This window comes from Colius striatus, chromosome 22 (genome assembly GCF_028858725.1).
Source record: "Colius striatus isolate bColStr4 chromosome 22, bColStr4.1.hap1, whole genome shotgun sequence".
Lineage (NCBI taxonomy): Eukaryota > Metazoa > Chordata > Aves > Coliiformes > Coliidae > Colius > Colius striatus.
Window position 1 is genome coordinate 5,935,119 of NC_084780.1, and position 20,051 is coordinate 5,955,169.

Below are 20,051 nucleotides of genomic sequence, written 5' to 3' on the forward strand. Positions count from 1 at the left end.
ATCTGAATATTAAACTGTGTGAACTCTCCAGTGGGAAAACTCTTTGCAGAGTAACTATAAACTCAGTGTGTTGTTCTGCTGTGTGGAATTAAGGGATTGTATTCAATCATAACTTTGTGATTGCCTGAAGCAGCAGCCTGTGATGCTGACTTTCTTTTACATAAGCCCCTCAGGGTGAGGACTTGGTCACTCTGCTTACAAAGGTTTTAGTTCAGAGCAACAGAAGCTCAAATCTATAATCTCAGTAGAAACATCTGTAAGACAGAAATGAAATATAAGGGGGGGAAAAAGTGCCCTCCAGGCTACATTCCCCTTTCTTTGATGCCATTATCTTTGTACCTGTCCATGGGAATGCTCGAAACGCTGCTGGAACTGCTACAGCATACTCACTTTTAAACTCACAACTAAACACATCAAGAAACCTGTATCCTGCTCAATTAAGCAAAAACCAAATCACGTCTTGGAAGCCACTGAGTGTTTGCAGCACAGTGGCCCACGATATCCATTTGAATTCCATCAATTGACAGTTCCTGGCATGTCAAGTGAAGCAACAGTGGCTGACATGGTGCAAAGAGACATCATACACATCAGCAACTTTGTGTCAGATCCTTGACTTGAACGAATGCCTGACAAAAACCATCAGCTCTAGCTGCCAGCTCCCCTGCACTCACGTTAACTTTTCTCCCTCGTGCAGAAGGAGTGTGAAACAGGACCTGCTACTCCACAGCCTTGCTCCTCCTGCACTCATTTACCATTGTGCCAAGCATTTGTCAAGTGGGTGTGAGTGCCTTTTCTGTTTTATACAACTCCACATAAGCATAAATTGAACAACCAAGCCCTGAACAGTTCCAGCCCCTTTTCAAACATGCACCCAGGAAAACGCTTACAAGGAACTGAAGTCAAGCTTCTAGTACATGCTCGCCTGCTGCTCGGTGAAAGGAAAAGTCATACTCACCCCAGTGTTGTCATGGTTACAATAGTGTACCAAAAGGAAGCAGGAATACTGGTGAATTTGCTTGCCGAGGACCCTTTCTCTGCATAAAACATCACAGTTGCAAAGATGATGATTGCCATAGTGAGGGAAAAGAGGAGAAAGCCAAGCTCGGAGGCACAGCTCTTCAAAGTGTAGCCCAAGATTCTCAAGCCTTGGGAATGACGAGAGAACTTGAAAATCCTGAAAACCCTAAAAACCCTTAGTGTCACAAAGGCTCCGCTGACATCCTCGTTGTTGGTCATCACCAAGCCAATGTAGTATGGCATGATGGCCACCACGTCAATGATGCTCATCACGCTTCGAATGAACCTGTAGCGACTTGGGGCCGCAAAGAGTCTCAACAGATACTCGACGGTGAAAATCATCACGCAAGCCGTGTCCAAGCAAAAGAAAGCCACAGCGTATCTTTCCCCACATGGAAGCTCCTTGTTTCCAGGCACCGTGCCACAAGGGACAGTTTCCACGACATTAGTGATCACAGAGACGGCAATAAAGAAACCGGTGACGTAGTAAAAGACTAAGGCTAAGGTGCTGGTGTGGGGGTTCTCGAAGGCTCGCCACATGGTCTGCCGGAAGCTCAGGGACGGCATGGACCCTTCTTGGTTGTTTTCTGAGTCATTGTCATCCATCAGCCGCTCCGCATTCTCCCTCTTTCTGTCTTTGTACTCTTCGTAGCAGCAGTCCCCAATGATTTCAGGAAGGATCCCATAGAAGGCAAGCTCTTCATCGTAAGCAGAGATGCACTCGTACCTCGGGTAGTGCAGCTTGCCAGTTCTATAAAAATTTAAGATGCACCTGAAGACCTCAGGGTCCCGGTCAAAGAAGTATTCCTTAGTGTCCTCGTTGAAGAAGAACTCCTTCTCGGTGCTGCCCAGGAGAGTGTCTGGGTATCTCTCCAGTGTAGTCCTCCAGGTCTGGAAACGCCTGCCACTCACATTGAGAATGATCAGCTCATCCTGCCTCTTGTTTTTCTCCGTTGGAGCTAATGGCATGGGACAGTTGGCCACTGGCATCCATCCTATGGCAGCCGCCCTGGCAAAGGGCAACCATGCTGCTACTCCTGCTGCCATGATGACCCCTGGCCTTGTTACTGGAGAAGACAGTTAGGCTGCTCCTGAGACCTGTTGGAAGTCAGATCAGTTCCATCTAAAATACAGAAGAAAACAAAAGCAGAGCACAGAGTCAAGCGGGGTGTCTGGCCCCACGGTGTAGAAAGTTCAGATATCACAGTACATGCACCAGAGCTGAAAGCAACGGGCTTGCCTTCATCTCCCATTTGAAGAATATGTTGCACAAGGCAAACAAGAATCAACTCAGCAGGGTTATGGCATTATTATAGATTGAAATTTTGAATAGCAAATGATTCCTCATTAAAAGCATTTTAAAAGTAGCATAAACACACTAATTTATATTTGCTTCCTTACAAACAAGACTAATCCATAATTCCCCAGGTGTAAGCTTCATGTGCTCATCAGTTTAGCTACAGCTGTCAAGAAAGAGCTGGGAACACCAGTGAAATCAGCTTGCAGTGCACCCTGTGAAACTGTATGCCACGGAAAGCCACGGCTGGACTGAGCTTCAGTCTTCAGAAAGTTCACTATGGAATGAACCTTGCACTAAGGACACTTTCAGTTGGAAGAAGTGCAAATCTTCTCTGGTTTTCATTAGTTGCTTTCCACCTTTAATTAAAGACTTGGCCTCAGCAGCAGTGTTTTGCTGCTCTTTTTCATTTAGAGATGAATTTTACTCTTCTGGCATTTTGCATCCCTCCACCAGACCAGAGGAAAATTCTGACTCTCGGGAGAACGTTGCTCAGGATACCTGAGCAACAGTAAGATTAATCCCAGGTGTGAAAGCTGATGGATTAAGCTACCTATGAAGTACCAAGAACATCCAAATGAAGGAAGCCTCCAAACTTTCTTCCAGCAGGAAGATACCTTGATTATTTCCTATCTAACAGGGGCAGAAGTCCTTCAGTGAAAGAACTGAAAGGCTGTTTGGTTGGAATGAAATACGCTCACTGCACTCTTGATTTTTAAGCAGAAGACACCCCAGATTCTCAGCCAACATTCTCTTGAAGTCAGAGCAGCTATTGCAGTTCTGATCTAGCCATGAGCTCTCTTTTTCCTTTTTTGACCTTTGTGCACAGTTCTCATGGTGTTGTTTTAACTGGTATTTCCTTTCACATCTCTTATGTTTTCCTAACTGTACCATAAAATTACCTGCAGAAAGGTGCCATTACCATATAAGATGCATTAAGGGCCCTATTGCAGGTCTGTCTATCAATGAAAATTGATTCCACTGACTTGGGCCCTCAAAGCTTAAGTCTGTCCTCTGCATGTTTTACTCTGAAGTTTAATTGTGTGAAGGCTGCCATTCCAGCCAGTGAGGCTGCAGCATTATTGATCTCAACAGGCCATCAAAATACTGAATACCAAATGATGGAATCAATCTGTGGTGAAAATGACTAAACTGCTCACAGAGATGCTCTTCCTCCTCAGGGCACATGAACACTCATCACCTTAATGCACAATTATCTTTCTGTGCAATTTTACTATATGCAGGACAGTGGAAATCCCTTGTGCAAGCATTTTACTGCTGCTGGAAGAGGTTCTGCAATTACAAAACATATAATAATGCACAGTGATGCTTATCCCAAGGAGGCACTTTGGCTTACACATGGCACTGGAACAAACAACCCACAACATTCTCCTACAAAGAACTGTTCAATATTACTATGCACCGTTCTTTCTCTGCCCCTAAAGTGGGAATTCATGGAGTCAATAGTACCAGACTGAAAGCCCTGGAGACCAGGCTGTCTCAAAGCCCTGCAAACTTTCTGAGCCCAACTTTGACAATAAGCCCTGCTCTTTAGGTGCAAAGGGCTTGGGGTGCTCAGGCAGCAGAGCTCAGCTCTTGTAGCAGCAGCAGTGGATCTTTCACCTTTTACGAAGCGCTGCCTTAAGAGCAGGACTGCAAAAACAAGAGGCAGCAAAATGAGAAGCATTGCATTCATTAATCACCCAGTATTTACAGGCACATAACCAAGAGACCAAAGCAATGCATCCTGTTTGTGTTTTCCCCGCTGGTTTCTCTGCTTTTTCATTTCAATTAGCGGCACCACCACAGTCATTCTCCCAGGGCTGATTGGCGACGTACAGTGACCTGACCAGCTGCAGTGCACTGGATCCTCATCTCCCCTGATTTCTCAGGGGAACCTCGTTAGAAATCTCTTCTGTACTTTTATAACTTTGGTTGTCAGTTCCAGGTTACCTACATTAGCTGCTGAGGCACTATAAATACATCACATATAATTGTTCTACTAAAGCTCTGGTAACTCATAAGTGACTTACACCTTTTAAAGTCAATTTTTAAAGATAAAAATGGGTCCTTCCACGCTGGCACTTATGTGTGTGGAAGCTATAAATAGCTATGAAATAGGCAGGAGGTTAAAACAACTTTGTCTGTGGAAGTTTAGTTCCCATTTCTCCGTGACCAAGAGATGCAAGTGGTTAAGAAAACTTAGTGCGCCGAGTTTAATTTTCACAGTTGTGTCCTCAAAGCACACAAAAAGAGTCTTTTTCAGCTATAAATTGTCTGAAGGACTGAGAGGAAGAAGAGTAGTGAAATTCCCTGTCACAGAGGTTTTGCTTTTTGTTGTTTGTGGGTCCTTGGAACTTCACCCCTCCCCGAAGTATGAGACAGAATATTAAGAGAGAGACGGGATGGGATTTGTAACTCAGAGCTGCACAAACCCAGCTGGGGAAAAACCAAAAAAGTAACTTGTTTATCTAAAGAATATGGGAAAAACCCTCCTGTTCTGCTTGCCTGGGTTTTGGTAACTGCTAACCAGTGTTTTGGGGCTGGAAAGCAATTGGCTGGATTCAAAACATAATGTACAGTCGACAGGGTCTCGTCAGCTGGCATAGCAAACACACACTTTCATCCTAACAAGCATGTATTTAGCTGTACACATATTTCTGATTTTAATTGCTGTAATTTCTGGGTGTAATTTGAAAGGAACTGGTTAACAAAGGGTTGGTACCCTGCTGATGGCATTTAGAAGACTTGGTACATGAAATAAAATGATTTGCCTTCTTCTGATTTGAAAAAGTCAGCATGTACAGAGGAAACAATCTGCTTTCTTCAGATAATGATGAGGACAGTGAAAAAGTGGAGGCAAATTTGATAGGAAAGCCTGTGGCGTGAGCCCCCTGTCCCCTCCCAGGACTGCCGACCCCATCCCAGTCTCTCCCCTGAGCACCGCTGGCTCCGCGGGTCATCTGCACTTCGTGGGCACTGTGGTTTCATCCCAGTCTCAAACAAAACCCTGACAGGCACAGCAAAGTCAGTAAAACTCTGGAGGGAAACTTCAGAGAACGGGGCTATTTATGTTCACCTAAAGGGTCAAGAAAGAAGTGATGGATTCTTACCCCATTAGCTCCCACCAGCAACGCCGCCCTTAATAGATTTCTCTTCATAGTCTCAGGAAAGTGGAAACAAACCAACAAGCTCACAGTGCTTCCCTTTCTAGAAGCAGCCAGGGATGAGTTAAAATACCACTGATAAACATACTGTGAGTTTCTTGATGAGACACTGCTAATGGGAGCAAAGAGCCTTTCAGATCATTCCTTCTTTCCCGTCCTTGTCGGGTTGGGCTCACACAGCAAAGATGTATTTGCTTTAAAGCAAAACACGTCAGCCCAAGCTTGGATATCCTCTGCCAGTCACATATTCCTTTCCCTCCGCAATCACACCAGATAATAAAACTTTCTGCAAAACACTCAGTCCCTCAGTCCATTGGAGAGATTTAGGAGCAAAAGCAACAGGCTTGGGATCAGTGCATGCAAAGTTCTCCCCTCCCTCCCAGCCAGCCCCATCTTGCCGGCTCGCGGCGATGTCTTACCTGGCAAGGAAAGACACTCTCAGTGCCCGAAAGTAGGGCTGAATCTGGGGAACTGGAAGGAAGGGGGAGCAGTCACTCCTCAGGATAAAAGGTGAACTGTGCTGCCTGCCTCTTGACTCCCTCTCTAAATGCAGTCAGAAGCAATCAGTAAATGTGATCATCACTGTGAAAGTATATATAGAGAGATGACTAAACAGCTTCTCCTCATTACTGCCGAGACTGAGTCTCTCCCTGCCTCTCTCGCCTCAGCTTGCTTCGTTTTGCCCCCTCCCCTTCCACTGCTCCTCGCAGCTCTGCTCTCGCTGCCAAACCCAGCTGGGAAACGGCACCGGGGTCCGGGCAGTGGGCTCGGGTGGGCGCAGCAGGACGATGGACCCGGCGGGTCCCTGGGAGGCCGCCTGGGAAGCGAGACTGGGGAAAGGCGGCGCGAGCTCACGGAGACACCAGCAAATGGAGCCATTAAATACACACCGGAGCCTACCCTGCATGCTAATGTGCCAGTGGTGGCGAGGGGGGGATGAGGGGGGAGAAAAGTATGGGATGAACTTCACTGAGCTCCCTCTGTGTCCCTGACTCGGGCAGGCAGGGACCATGTAGGAGAGGTCCCTTCTGCTGGACATGAGGATGAGCTGTTCCTCCAGCATCACAAACCTGCAGCCAACACCTTAGCCAGGGCTGGAGGCTGCATTCAGGAATAAAAAGAAATCATTCAGACACAAACCGATCTCTTCTTCTCCCCTCTTCCTTCCCACTGTCCGTCCCTGCTCCCCCTCACCCTGCTTGTTCTCACTCACCCCGCTCCTTGGCAGCTCTTACCAGTCCTGTCTCCACACCACCTCAGCATCCCTCCTTCATCCACGGTCAGAAGTTGGACTCCGCACGCTCAGAGACCTGGCATCCTTGCTCACTTATCTGTTTGCTGGTGAATCTCCGTGAAATAAATAACTAAAAGCCCAAATCAGAGCAGACCGGTTTTGCCCTGCTCTGCCGGGCAGCTCCCGGCGATGACTGATGCACCGCAGCGATAGTTAGTGACTTCCATAAAGTACGACAAATACATACACGAAACGGAGGAGCTCGGCTGCCTCGCCATCGCCTCGCTTCCTTCCACCGCTCAGCATTACACTTCAATCTGTCGCCGGCAGTTCAGGGGCTGGAACGGCCGGTGCGGCCCTCGGATGGCAACGAGGGAGGGAAGGACAGCGGGAGAGGCGAGGAGCGGGGGAAGGTGCGGGGCGGGGGCAGGACGCGGCGGGTGGGGGCGAGCCGAGGGCACCGCTCCTGCCCCTCGCTTCCCCTCCCGCCGGCCACCGGCGCGTCTCCGCCTCCCCGCCCGCAGACCAGCCCCCCGGCACCGCCGTGTGCGTGTCGCCCTCCCCGGTGCCGCTGCCGGTGCCCACCCCCGCCGTCCCGGCCGCCCCCCGCCTCACCTCCGCGGGGCGCGCCGGCCGCGGCCGCCAGCCCAGCGCCTCCGCTGCCATGCGGTGCCGGCGGCGCGGGGCGGAGCGGGGCGATCAGCACCGCGGGCGCGGACAGCTCCGCGGGGAGGGGCGGGGGCGGGCGGCCGCGCCGGGGGCAGCGGGGCCGGGCCGGGCCGGGCCGGGCCGGGCCGGGCCGGGGGGGCGCCCGGGGCTGTCCCCACCCGCCGCCGCCTCCCCGCCGCCCCCCGCGCCGCCGGCAGGTGTCACCCGGAGCGAGGCGGCGGCGGGGCCGGCGGGGGCGGGACCCCGCTCGGGTGCGGGGGGTTCCGCCGGCAGCTGCCGCCCCGCGCCCTCGCTGAGCACGGGAACGGGCGGCGGGGTCCGTGTGTGTCTGCCTCTGAAAGCAGGGGAACGGGCGTTTGGCAGCGGCCGCTGCGCAGAGCCTCTTCCCCGGGTGAGTTTGTGCGCCTGTGGTACCGGCGGCTTTCGGTGAGAGCTCTTGAACCAAGGCCCTGTTTTAACATTGAAAACAAACCCAAACAAAACCCTCCAAATCCGCAAACACTTCAAGGCTTGTGTTGTCCGGCTGAGAAAATGTAGTCTAGAATCAGTGATCAATCATTCAACGTCTCAGCCTTGTCCAGTCCCTCATCGTTCAGTGCAATTACTGAAAAATAATACTAATTTCTGCCCAGGGTAATCCTCCCCCCAAAGCAATTTGCCCTCAGACCGCTTAATGAGGTTATGCAAATGCAATGTGTTGGAATCGTTGGTGTGTGGATACCGATAGCTGTGTGCTGGGTGTGTGAGTAGGAGTGTGCCAAGTGAATCCAAAAACTTGGATGAGAAACTTTTGGTGGCCATATGAATTAAGCAGATCAAAGCATCCAGAATCCATCTTTATGAGATAAGCTGCTTTCTTCTTGAGAATGCTTCCTATGTCTCTGCCTGCTCTTTTCCCCTTGGAGATGCTCAGAAGAAAGCAAAACCAGAAATGTTACTCAGCCTTTCCTGGTTTAAGGGATCTTTCTGTGGTTTACAATGTCATCACTTCATGAAACTTCCTGACTCGGGCGTTGCTCTTCGCTGCCTCTGCCCTGGCTGTGGCGCTGAACAGCTTTTCCCCCATGGCTCGGCCCCCTTTTAACTTCTAATCTCTATTAAAAAGCTAATCTGGGAGCTCTTTTTCAGTGCTCCCAATTTTGTATTTTTAAATAGAGTCTGAAAGTCTGGAGCAAGCTGCAGACAGCCTGATGTGAAAATATCCCTCCTCTCTTCTTACTGATCTTTTTCTTCCTTTGTTTCTTTTTCTCACTGTATCTTTCCCTCTTTCCATTTTGCTCTTTCTTTCTGCCTCTCTCTCTCTTTCTAGGAATATCTTCCTAGATTATGCTGCACCAGTTAATTGGTCTTATTAAAACTTCTTAAACTACTTTGTCTTATCCTGTTACTGAGAAGCAGAACCTGCCAGGGTTAAAACAAGCCACACGTGCAGAGAAACAACTGGAATAAACTGTGCATGCTTAAATATCAACATTAAATGTAGCTCACTTGATTGTTTTCCTCAGCCATTTCCTCCTGTGTTTATATCCTCTGTCTCTACAGTGTGTTTTATTTACTGTGTTTGGTCTTTACACTGGGTGCTGTCCTGCATTAATTCCGCATCTAAATAGCCCGTTGTCTCCGTGGCTGTGCTGTGTAAGCGTTCTGCAGTGACAGTGGCAGCAATAAAGCCAGCCTGGGTACTTGAAATTACAGCTTGCCATAACGTTGGAGCTTTGGAGCCTGGTTATGTCCTATCGATCGTGCCAACAGTTTCCTCGCCCCGGATCCAAGCTGGTGAGGATGCCTGTGGAGATTAGAGAAAGATCATTAATATGATTATGAGAAAGAGTCAGTCTTTGTAACCTTAAAATTATATATGTGGTGTAGTGATTGAAAGAGCCTGGCAAACACAGCTGCTGGGATACAGCTCTGCTGCTTTTCAAGACTCTCTCAGACCTTGGCTACATCTCTTAAGCTCTGTGTTCCTGGTCCCCATCTAAAGAATGAATATAACAATATAATAACATTTACTGACCAAAAAAAAAGTGCATTATCAGGATGTATAAATATTTATAAATGGCTATATGATCCCTGAAGGACAGGAGTAGAAAGGGGATCTGCCTGTGTGCTTGTCGTTCCCTCTGCCCATCACTCTGGCGTGGCAAAGCGAACTGACAGGGCATTTCTCCACAACTGCATCCACCCACCCACCTCTCCAGCCATCCACCCTCCAAGATTTCTCCTGGGCTTCCAGGAGAACAAGTAGCCCTAAAAATGAATAAATTAAAGAAGGCACGAGGCACTTTCTATCTCATCCTATAAATCCAAGAACAAATAGCCCCCACTTCCATGAAGCACGATGCCTTCACGCCACAGGCGGGGCAAAACAGCTTCTGTGTCTGTCTTGTGTGTGTTTTGTCACTGCAGTGTCTGCTTTAGGGACATGGATGATCTCCAGGAGGGCTAATCTAAATTGTCTTTTATAGGCACAATTCTGGGGAAGAATTTGCTTTGACACAGGAACAAAAACCTGCTGCAATCTGGGTTTGGATGAAAACGTTGCAGGCTGTCTTATAAAGAAAGCCAGGCTATGAAATGGGGAAAGTGGCCACAACAAATGGGCTTTCAGAACACAGTTCAGCTTTAGGTTTTGTGCAAAACCAAGGCCTGAAAAGTTTTGTTGAGATTTGTAAAAACCAGAACCCCAAGTTCTCTCAGCATCCCCTGGCAATTTATGAGGGGATCCCAAAGGAAAAAGTGACTCGTTTTCAAGCACCTTTTAAAGAAGGGTCTGTGCAGGGAGATGTTGAGGGATTTATTTAGAATGACTGGAAGCTGGATTCTCTTCACTTTGGGGAATGTTGCAGAGCTGACAGGGCTATTGTTCACATCCTTGTGTGGTTCTCAGACCTGTCTGTCCATCTGAGGTGTTGGTGCCTGGTGGACAGTCCATGTCTCTGTGTCTTTCGCTGCCTCTTGGTGTTTGGAAGCCAGGGGCTTTGGTTCAAGGCCATCTCCAATTTACAGCGTGTTCCATTTTATCCCCCTCTACGCCTGGAGATTTTCCAAGCTGAAATAAAGCCTCACAGGCAGCTGCATTCTGCCACCCCTTTCCAAAGGGAAGAGGAAAGAGCCATGGAAGGTGTCCAGCAGCTCTGTAGCTACCAGCAGCTGCAAAATTTGCTGCTCAGCTGACCTTAGTGCACCAAGAAGAGATCACACATGAGAGTAGAGGGGAAAAGACCCTTGAAGGATGGTAGTGATAAAGTGATATTGAATCAAGGCTTTAATGTATTATCCCTTGTCCTCTATCTCTCCCCAGTAGTGAGCCCCATGGCTCACTCTTCCAGTCTCATTTCACATGGGGAGTAAAATAGTAACACTGGTTTGCAACAGTGCCCATGGGCAACAGCTCATCAGGGACTGTGCTGCCTTGGTCGTGTTCCCCATTATCAACAGCCAAACATTTAAGTGATGAGAGTCACCTGTTACCATCCCTGATTGCAGCTGAGACTTGGTGTGTTGCAGGAAGCAGGTAGGGAAAACTAAGCTGGAGCGAGGGAGGACGCTTGTGAGACACGAGCAAGTGCTTGTGAGAACTGTCTGTGATTTGTCTTTAGTTATGCCCTGAAGAGGATGGTGCCAGAGAAGTGCTGATTTGCCATCCTAAAGTGATGGCAGTGTGAGGGGAGGGGTCATCTAAAGGGTCTTTTCCAACCAAAGTGATTCTATGGAGTTGAAGCAGTTCTTTGCTGGTGCTGCTGTAGGGTCAGTGCAAGAGCCCTGATGTGCCTCTGGCTTGTACTGCACAGAGGAGTGGTGGGTTGTCAGAAGGCAAAAGAGTTAGGGCAGAGAGAAATTAGGCCAATTGGCTTAAGGCTAGAAGGGCTGTAAAGGGATGGGAATTCTTTGCTGTAGTCCTTGCTGCTCATGCTTTGGTGTCCTAGGGTCCAGGCAGGGTTTTACACATCATTCTTTCCAACTGCTCTGCCACAAGATTCTTTTGCAACAGTCTGCCTCCAGCCAGTTGGGAATTCTTGCAATTATGAGTCAACTAAGGCTAAAAAGCTCTGAACTGAGCAAAGCACAAGCCAACTGCACTCCTTTGATCTCACACACGTTGGGTTAACCAGTCACCATCAAAGCAATCACCATTATCTCCTGGAAATGGAGAGACCAATTAAAGAAAAGCAAAAAGCCCAAACCTAGCTGAAATAAATGATTAATGTGAAACCCTCAGGTTTGGAATGGTTACCAGAGGTAGAGTGATGCTGAAGGTTTTGCTGCTAGAGTCAACAATACAATAAATTGCAATTGCAGGTTTTTTTGGTGGCTCATAACCAGTAAATCAGATCTATGGAACTATACATTTACTGCAAATTTAAGGAGTTGTTCTCTCATGTTTAAGAGTACATATTAAATCAAGTCAACAGCCATAAAGCAATATACTGCCTGCCTAGCTATTGTCTGGGGAATGAATCCTGTGCCATCGTGATTCCTTTTTATTATTATTAGATATGGAGGGAGGGAGGAGAAATCTGGGAGAGAGATTGTCCTTCTTCCCCTGACCAGAGTGTAGTTGCTTCAAAAACAATGGCATCTCCTCTACCCAAGGCCTGCACTTTGATTACTTGAATTTGGGCAAGCTGGAGTTGAAAAGATCCCAGGTGCTTGTGCTTTATGCGGGACAGGAGCCACCAGTCTTGTCTTTTGTCTTGCATTGTTTTCAGCTCACCTGACTGCTCTAAGCCATTCAGCACGTGACATTGTTACATTACAGCATCAATCAGTGCTGGCAGGGCTGGGAAGGGAGATGATAAAATGCTGAGGCTGCCAGTTTCTTCCTGAGAGCTCTTGAGTCTGTTTCTTCAGGTCTCCCTGTATCCCAGGAAGGGGCTTTCCCAACCTGGTGGCAGTGGTCCCTCCAGACCCTGGCAGCGAGTGCTGGGCAGCCATGGCATGGACAGGCAGGACCATGAGCTGTGCCTTGCTTCTTGCCCATGCCATAAGGACCTGCTGTCTGTCACCACTCTGCATGGCACCACACTCACCTATCACACCAGTGGCTGCTGGTTTTGGACCTGCATCTGTGAGGTCAGTCCCAAATACCAAATCTAAGCCAATATCTCTGTACTTCTGCTGCAGTGCTTGGGGAACTTTGGATGTGTTTTGAATTAGAGACAACACTCATTAATTCATTTATGGGTAAAAGAAAGAACAGAAGCTGTCAGGTGGAAGAGTCCCAGGGCTCCTGTGCCCTCCTGAGCAGATGCCCAGTGGGAGCTTTTCTCCCAAAAGGCAATGGGAGCAGCCTGGGCTGTGGTGGGATGCTCATAGCTGATGGGGTGACTGCACAAGGACACAGGAGAGAGGGAAGAAGTAGGGGCTCCCAGAAGGAGTGTGTAGTAAGGGCTTTGCTGCTGCTTTCTCTTGAATCTGCTTTTTGTATTTGCTTGCTTTGGGAGGCAGTTGCTGTTTCTCTAGATACAAACCCTGCCTGTTCAGGGAATTCCCTTTTCTGGAAGGAAGCCTGTGTTTGTTTTCAACTGGGGGTTAGATGAAGCACATTTGGAAATGTGTGGCAGAGCCAGGGGAGCAGCCCCAGGTAACCTCCTGACTGGGGTGGGGGAAGGAGGTGCTTGCTGCCCATCCTTGCTCTTGGAGGTTTGGAGAGAGTGAGTTGAAGCCTTGTTACTGCTGGGACAGTCACACTGGGCTCCTGCTGCACAGTTGGTTTGCTCCCCTGGTGCATGGGAAGGCTCTGGCTGCTGACAGCTTCTCCTCTTGCAACTTGCCTGGACAGCTTTGAGGTGTGTGGATGTGAGCAGGGGTGGATAAACTGTCCCCACGGGTACAGCCAGGCCATGGCATGCATGTGGCTTTGGAGAAGGGCTGCTGGTGTGTCTCTGAGAGCAGAGCTGAGGCTGCCATTCCCCATCCTCCCCTTTTCCTACATGTGGCTCAACACCTCTGACCCTGTGAGAAGAATTTGATGTGTTAAAGGGTGTTTTTGGGTTGCCTTTCCTTCCTAAGCTCAGTGGCTTCGTGCAGCACTTTTGGCCACGATTTGTGAGGACGGATCTCTGTTTCTATGACGATGGCATCGCTGCAGAGGTGTCTCTGTCCTCCCTGATGCAACTTTTAATGAGACAGACAAAATGTGGAAAATAAAAATGAAAGGCCCTGCTTCTTGGAAGTCCATTTTTTCCTGCTGCTTAATTATTACACTGAAGTTTAAAACAGCTGAAAAATCACTGACGAGGAGATAAAGGTTTTGTGCAGCCAGCCTTGTCCACTTCAGAACTGGCCCCACTCTGTCTCTGTGTGCTCCTGCTCCCCTCTCAGGCCAGGGCAGAGAACCAGGACAGACCTGGGCTGTGCTACTGGTCTGTTGTAGAGAAATGCAGTGTTAGATGCCCTTAATTGTGGTAAGACCTCCCCAGGTGTGAGCTGTACTGTTATAGGAGGTGAGAACAGAGCTGCTGTGGGGTTTGAGCCCCCCCAGTCTCCTCTTGCCCAGAGCAGGCAAGGACTGAGCCCAGCAGGGAAGTGCTGAAGGCTTAATAATGTGTGTAAATGAGGTAAAGATTCTGATTCCTTTGGCATTTGTTGAGATGTGTCACTGGTCTGTGCTAGAAAGAGATGAAGGGTCTGGAGGAGAAGCCCCTGGCTTGTACAGACAGCTCTGTGTGGCATGTTTGCTGTAGCAAAGGCTCTCTTAGCTACAGGTGTGGTGAGCTTGGACCTCCAGACAGGGACATGTTTTTCAGACTGTTTCCTCATGGCCATGAGAGAATAGTTCCCAATTCATTGGGGTTGGGAAAAGCAGAGATGGATTCTATCCCCAAACCAATTTATTGTACCACCCCCCTCTGTATGAGAATGCCAACAGGCAGAAATACATTTACTCCTTTATCTTGTAACAGATTACAAGTAATTCCACCTGCAGACAAATTCTATAATTAGAATTCAAACTTAATCTGACCTTTAAAAAAATCCATTAAATCCAGTAAGATCATTATTTCTGCCTTGCTGGAGCAGGATGGAGCCTTCCAGGTAAAGGGGAAGGTTTCTGCCTGCCTGTGTCATTAAGGACTAACCTGGGATTCAGATCTTAATCCTCACACAGACCTTTGGTACAGAAAGAGGGCTTTTGTTAAAGCATTAACTTAAACTTGCTAACAGGGGAAGGAGCTGATTGCATGGAAGTGAATTCTGTTTGTAGCTTTGGGATGTCCAGTGTTAAATGAAGATCTTTGCAAAGGGGAAATCTCTCATCCAAGCTTCTCACAAAGCTCAGAAGGGGCATTTATGCAAACATCCCTCTGAGCAGGAGGTTCTTTTGCTGCTTATATCATGTGCTTGTGATGTTGCCTCTTAATGGGCTGGAAGATCAGCTCATTAAAGGGATTTTTGGAGTATTCAGGTGCTTTGCTAGGACACAGCTGAGGTTTGCTTGTTTGTAAGACCCCCAGTTGCTGGCAGAAAGCAGACCTCATCTTTATTTTGCTTTTCTGGTTTGTACCAGCAGCCCATCTGGCATTATACTGCATAACCTACAACAACACCCCCCAAGTTAGGTGGTGGTGGTCTCCAGCTGGAAAGGAAAGCTCAGGCAGAGCAGTGCCTTCCCCAGCACTGACTGCAGAGCAGCTTTTGCTCACTTGACTTGTCAAAGTGATAAACCATCTGCAGATTGTGCAGATGTTGGGAACATGATCCCACTTGCCTTGCAATGTAAAAAGATAACAACCATTGGGCTTTTAATGTCTGCTAGGAAAATGTGTCATAGCACCAGATATGCAAACTTCATTGGTATTGAAGATGATTTTGCTTTCACTACAGACAGGGACAATGTGGTTTTGATCATAGGAGGATTCAGAGTCAAAACTGATCCTGAGCTTTGTATTAGGTGACAAGCTAACAAATGGAAAGAAGACTCTGAACTCAGTGTACACCTGTTTCTGACCAGGAAGCAGTCTAGAATGGGCAATTCATATTGTTCACCCAGGGATGAGTTACTTTAACTCCTTTTTAAAATTGGATAAGATAACATTCATCACTGTGGCTTAATGCTTAGCTATTGCATTTGCACCACCTGTAGTGCTCCTCTGTGCAAGGAACAACGTGCAAAAAGTAGCACAATCTAGAAAGATGTAGAAGGGCATAAGACAAGCCAGCTTAAACAGGAACACAGGAAATGTTCAAATGGCAAGCAGTAAATCCATGTAACAGCATTCACATAGAGTTCAATCCAAAGGATGGCTTTGCTATTGATGAAACCTCACAATTTGATGTCACTTTGTATTTGGATACCTCTGACTTTGCAGACGTTGCCCAGTTTCTCAGAACAGCCAGTTGAGAGAGGGGCAGCTCTTTATTTCTGCTGATGGCAGAAATGGGGACACACAGAATTCCTCTCTTTCTCAGTATTCAGCATGCTGAAGAACCTTTTCCATGTTCTGTTTTATTTGTTGCACAGATCTGGGTTAGACGTGAGACTGATAGCTACCAATTTGGATCTGTCCATTCCTTTATTGCTGTTCTAAACACCAGCAGAAAGGTGACAGAATGTTTCGGTATTTTTGCATTCTAATAGATTATAGAAGCCAAATAAAACTGTACCTTATTCCCCAGCTGGGGACATGCAGCCCTGTGTGAGGGCACTTGGCATGTTCAGGTCAGACCTTCAGATGTAAAGCCCAAGGAAATGCAAGGCAAATATTCATGGAACTGTCTGCATTTTCTGTGACCTCCTTTCCACCTCAGCTTTGATCCAGGCTGCTGATCCAAAGAATAGATTCTGATTTCCATTTGATAAGGCTTACAGTTTTTTGGCAAAGGGAAGCTCAAAAATAATCCTTTTCTGAGTAGATAAATCATCTAAAGCTCTCAAACATGCAGCAGAAGGAACTGGTAAATCTGCTCCCTGAACTCCCATGATTGCTTCTTTTCAGGAGTCCTTACTGGGAAGCTGATCTCATGGGAATGGCTGGGGGCCACTTGGTCTGTGGCCATGGGGTGGATTGATTCCCCCTGAGGCCAAGAAAGCTGGGGAGAGGGCTGAAAGGTAAATTCACAGCTGGCCCTGAGCCCTGCAAGGTGCTGACTCTTTGGAGCATTCAGATACCCACTCAGAAATACTTCAGCATGTGTTTGAAATGAATACCCTGAAGGGCCAGCAAGTCGAGGGGCTGGGCTGCTAATGTGCACAAGGGTAAACACACACTAAGTGCTTTGCTGGGCTGTAGCCTGAGGGCTGACTTTGTAGGATCCCAACCCCTACTCACGTTCAGATTTTAGACCCAGCTCATAACAAAAGTTGTCACATGGCATTAGAAGCTGCTGCTGGATGTGGAGCTTGTCTGCTGTAGAGCTCTTTTGGAAAGGGCTACAACCCTTCCTTCACATGAGAACATCAGCAAGGAGAATGCTTATGATTATTTACTAATTAAACCTGTACAAATAGACACATGAATAGAAGTTCATTTAAAATTCCTGCTGGTTCCCAGGGTGAACCTGCCCAGTGCCTGGCATGGCTGTGAGATGCTTTGCTTGGCTCCAGCCCAAGGGATCCTCCAGGAGAATCAGGTCTGGGAAAACGAGCTCTTCTGTTAGGAAAACAAACATGTGCAATTCTGAACTAAAATAATGAAGTGAACAGCACTTAAAGTTTTAATAAGAAAGCTGGAAAGATGTCAAAACAATGAAATCAGACACATATATCACTTATCTGAGCCCCTGAGCCAGGTCTGGGGTCATACTCTTCAAACGTGTCTCTTTGTAAGTATACACACACATAACGTCACAATAAATCTGGAAAGCCACTTGTGTGCAACTTGGAGAGCAGATAAATAATAGAAACCAAGAAAGAACATTGCTGCTGGAAATCCCTTGTGTTCCCATTGTCAACCAAAGCAGCAGCAATAATAAGAGAGACGTTGCTTTTCAGGCAGGGATTGCTCAGCGCCGTGCCGGGGATGTGAACAGGCACTCAGCACCCTGTTCCCCCTGGATTCTGAAAATCAGAAGCTGGGAGAGCACAGAGTGAGGTCAGGTGTTCCCAGCTTTTGTTTAATCTTGTTGCTTGCCTTTAGAAATACAAGGCAAATGGGACCCACACTCTTATTTGCTCGAGTGTCCATGTGGTCTGACGGCAGAGCTGCACCGTGCCTCTGCCAGGGGCTGTGCTGGGCACGGTGTTGGTGGCACCTGGGATTAGGGTGGTTCATGGCACTGCTAGAGAAGTGTTTGATGCACATAGACAATCATAGAATGGTAGGGTTGGAAGGGACCTTTAGAGATCATCTAGTCCACCCCCCCCTGCAGAAGCAGGGTCACCTAGAAAACAGTGTCTGACAAAACCAGCATTTTCCAGGGTCAGCTCCCTACATGGGATCACCTTCAGTTTCAGCTCCCCTGGGAATTCAGATAGCAGCATTAGCAGCTAATGCAGAGGAATGGCAAAGCAGGCAAGAGAATTTGGCCCTTGGACCAGCCAAGGTTGCTAACAGGCAGCACTGCTCAGAGCTGCAGACACTGAGCTCTCTGCACTGAGTTACCCTGCAGGAGTTTTCAGGAGGGCTGCAACAACCAGTGTTAGTGATGATCAGTATAGTTAGTACTTCCTAACTTTTTAATCACAGCCTCTCTCTGTGAACAAAAGCAGGGATGGATAATTCTCAGCTGACCTTCAGACAGAAAGATAAGATGCACAGCTCACAAACCAGGGCTGGGGATGATTTCCCCTAATCCTGGCAGTGCAGTGCTGGCTTTCCCAGGCAGATGACAGCCCATGTGTGAGCTGTTGCTAAGCTTTAGAAAAACGTTTCTTCTTTGTCCATTTCTGGTCTTTGCCTTTAGCAGAGACATTTATGTCAGAAAATGTTGTTCCATTTAAAATTTTCTGTGATAAAAGGCACTTGTTAGATGTCCAGTGTGAGCTTTAAATTAACACTAAACTGGGTCTGTGCTGGAGGAGCTGCTGACTCCTCCATGTCCCCAATTTCCTTTCCAGCACTGCCAGCCCTCCTGTCATGGGTTATCTCCACAGTTTGGGGCACAAAGACCAGAGTCAAATTAATTTCCTGACAAGACAAGCTTTTGGCTCAAACCATTTCCCTCCCAGTTTAACATCAAAGTCTGGGCTCCTTAAATGCCAGTAAACAAGTGTAAAGTCTAACAAGCCACAAATTGGCTATTGACATCTCTGCTGGCTGACTCCTCGTTCGAGAAATGTCGTGTGCTGAAGGGTGCCAATAAAACACTGGGGCTCTGCCACAGACCTGAGTCTAAAGTCATTTCTTGTAGACATGATTCTTTACTTATTGCTTCACTTTCAGAAAACCCTTCCTTTAGCAGAGTGTTGCACAGATCTGCTTCCAGCCTCTGTGTTTAATTCAATGGCACTGAGTGCCATTTAGAAAAGAAGAGCTTTATTTCCCTAGGTTTTGCAGGATTTAAAGCATGCTGAAGTTTCTTTTGCTTTACCTTGCAATTATTTCTCTTAATTTCTTTCAAGGACAGGCTAACAGGAGTCACAATCCCCAGTTACACAAGCTGCACAAATTATTGCTAAATCAGAAATGCAAGCAGTTGGCTGGATGCCATTTGCACTGGAGGATTAAACCTTAAACTGCAAAGAAAAAGATAAATAAAGTGGGAGCAGATCAGAAAAGCACCGAGAGATCAGATTAACCTGGGCTGGAACACTGATGGGGATGTGTTAGAGCAGGGTATCTTCCAGGGAGCTCAGCTCTTTCCCTTCCCCATCAAGGGCCAGAGTTACCTGGGAGTGATTTTCTGTCCACTTGCTTGTGTGAACCAGAAAGTCTCATATCCTGACTGACCCCAGTGTGCTTGTGTGATGGCTCAGGGTCTGGACCCTGAAAGAGGTTTAGGATCTGCACAGGCTGTAAATATTGTCTCAGATTTATCCTGCCAGCTTTAGCATCTGACTCCTGTGAATCCATCAGATCCCATTTGCTCTTGGCTCTCAGTCTAGCCAGTGGCAAGAGGCTCTTTGTGCTGGTGACTCAACAGCAGGAGCCTGAGTCTTTGGTTTTATTCTTTGAGTTATCCTCTGAAGGTGCCTGTCAGCCCCCATGGACTGCAGAGGAGAATGACACAGATTCTGGCTGTAGTGAGGATGGATAGTTGGAAACTTGGGGATGGCCACTGTAAAGTCCAGACGTGGCTCCAAACGAGCCATGTCCCAGCTCAGCCAGCAGCCAGGTGTGAGTGTTGGCATGGGGAAAGGAAGGAGGGAGAGGTAGTCTTGATTTTCATTAAGTTGCTCATTCTTAGAGGTTCAAGCTACTTCATGAAGAGCCCACAGCTTGCCCAGCCCTCCATGGTGGCCACTGGCAGTGAGATGGAGGATGTGATGTGACTTAGAGTGAGGAGCAGCCCCCAACCTCACTTGGGCTGTGCCTGAGCTGCAACTTGAGAGACTGAAATGCTCAGAATCTTAAGGTAATTCCCAAAAAGTTTCTGTTCTTTCTTCCTCCAGCTCTGTCCATGGGAAAGGTTCTTTAGGCAGTAACTTAGATGTATGTGAGGACGTTATTGTAAGTATCACAATGCAGGTGGTTTGGTTGATGGCTCTTGGCATAGCAGCACCTTGGAGAAGGAAATGCTGCAGGATTGGGACCTTGTAATGCACTCAGCTGAGGCTGGAAAGACA

At 47.7% G+C, this 20,051-nt stretch overlaps 1 protein-coding gene across 2 annotated transcripts in view; it reads right to left on the reverse strand.

Moving 5' to 3' along the window:
- KCND3 (potassium voltage-gated channel subfamily D member 3) overlaps window positions 1–2,064 on the reverse strand; it is a 109,368-nt gene extending 107,304 nt beyond the window's left edge. For both annotated transcript variants that reach the window (XM_062013658.1, XM_062013657.1), the window contains exon 1: window positions 956–2,064. In XM_062013658.1, coding sequence (XP_061869642.1) covers window positions 956–2,064 — 1,109 coding nt within the window. The remainder of the gene's footprint in view (window positions 1–955) is intronic.
- Between the last annotated feature and the right edge of the window lie 17,987 nt (window positions 2,065–20,051).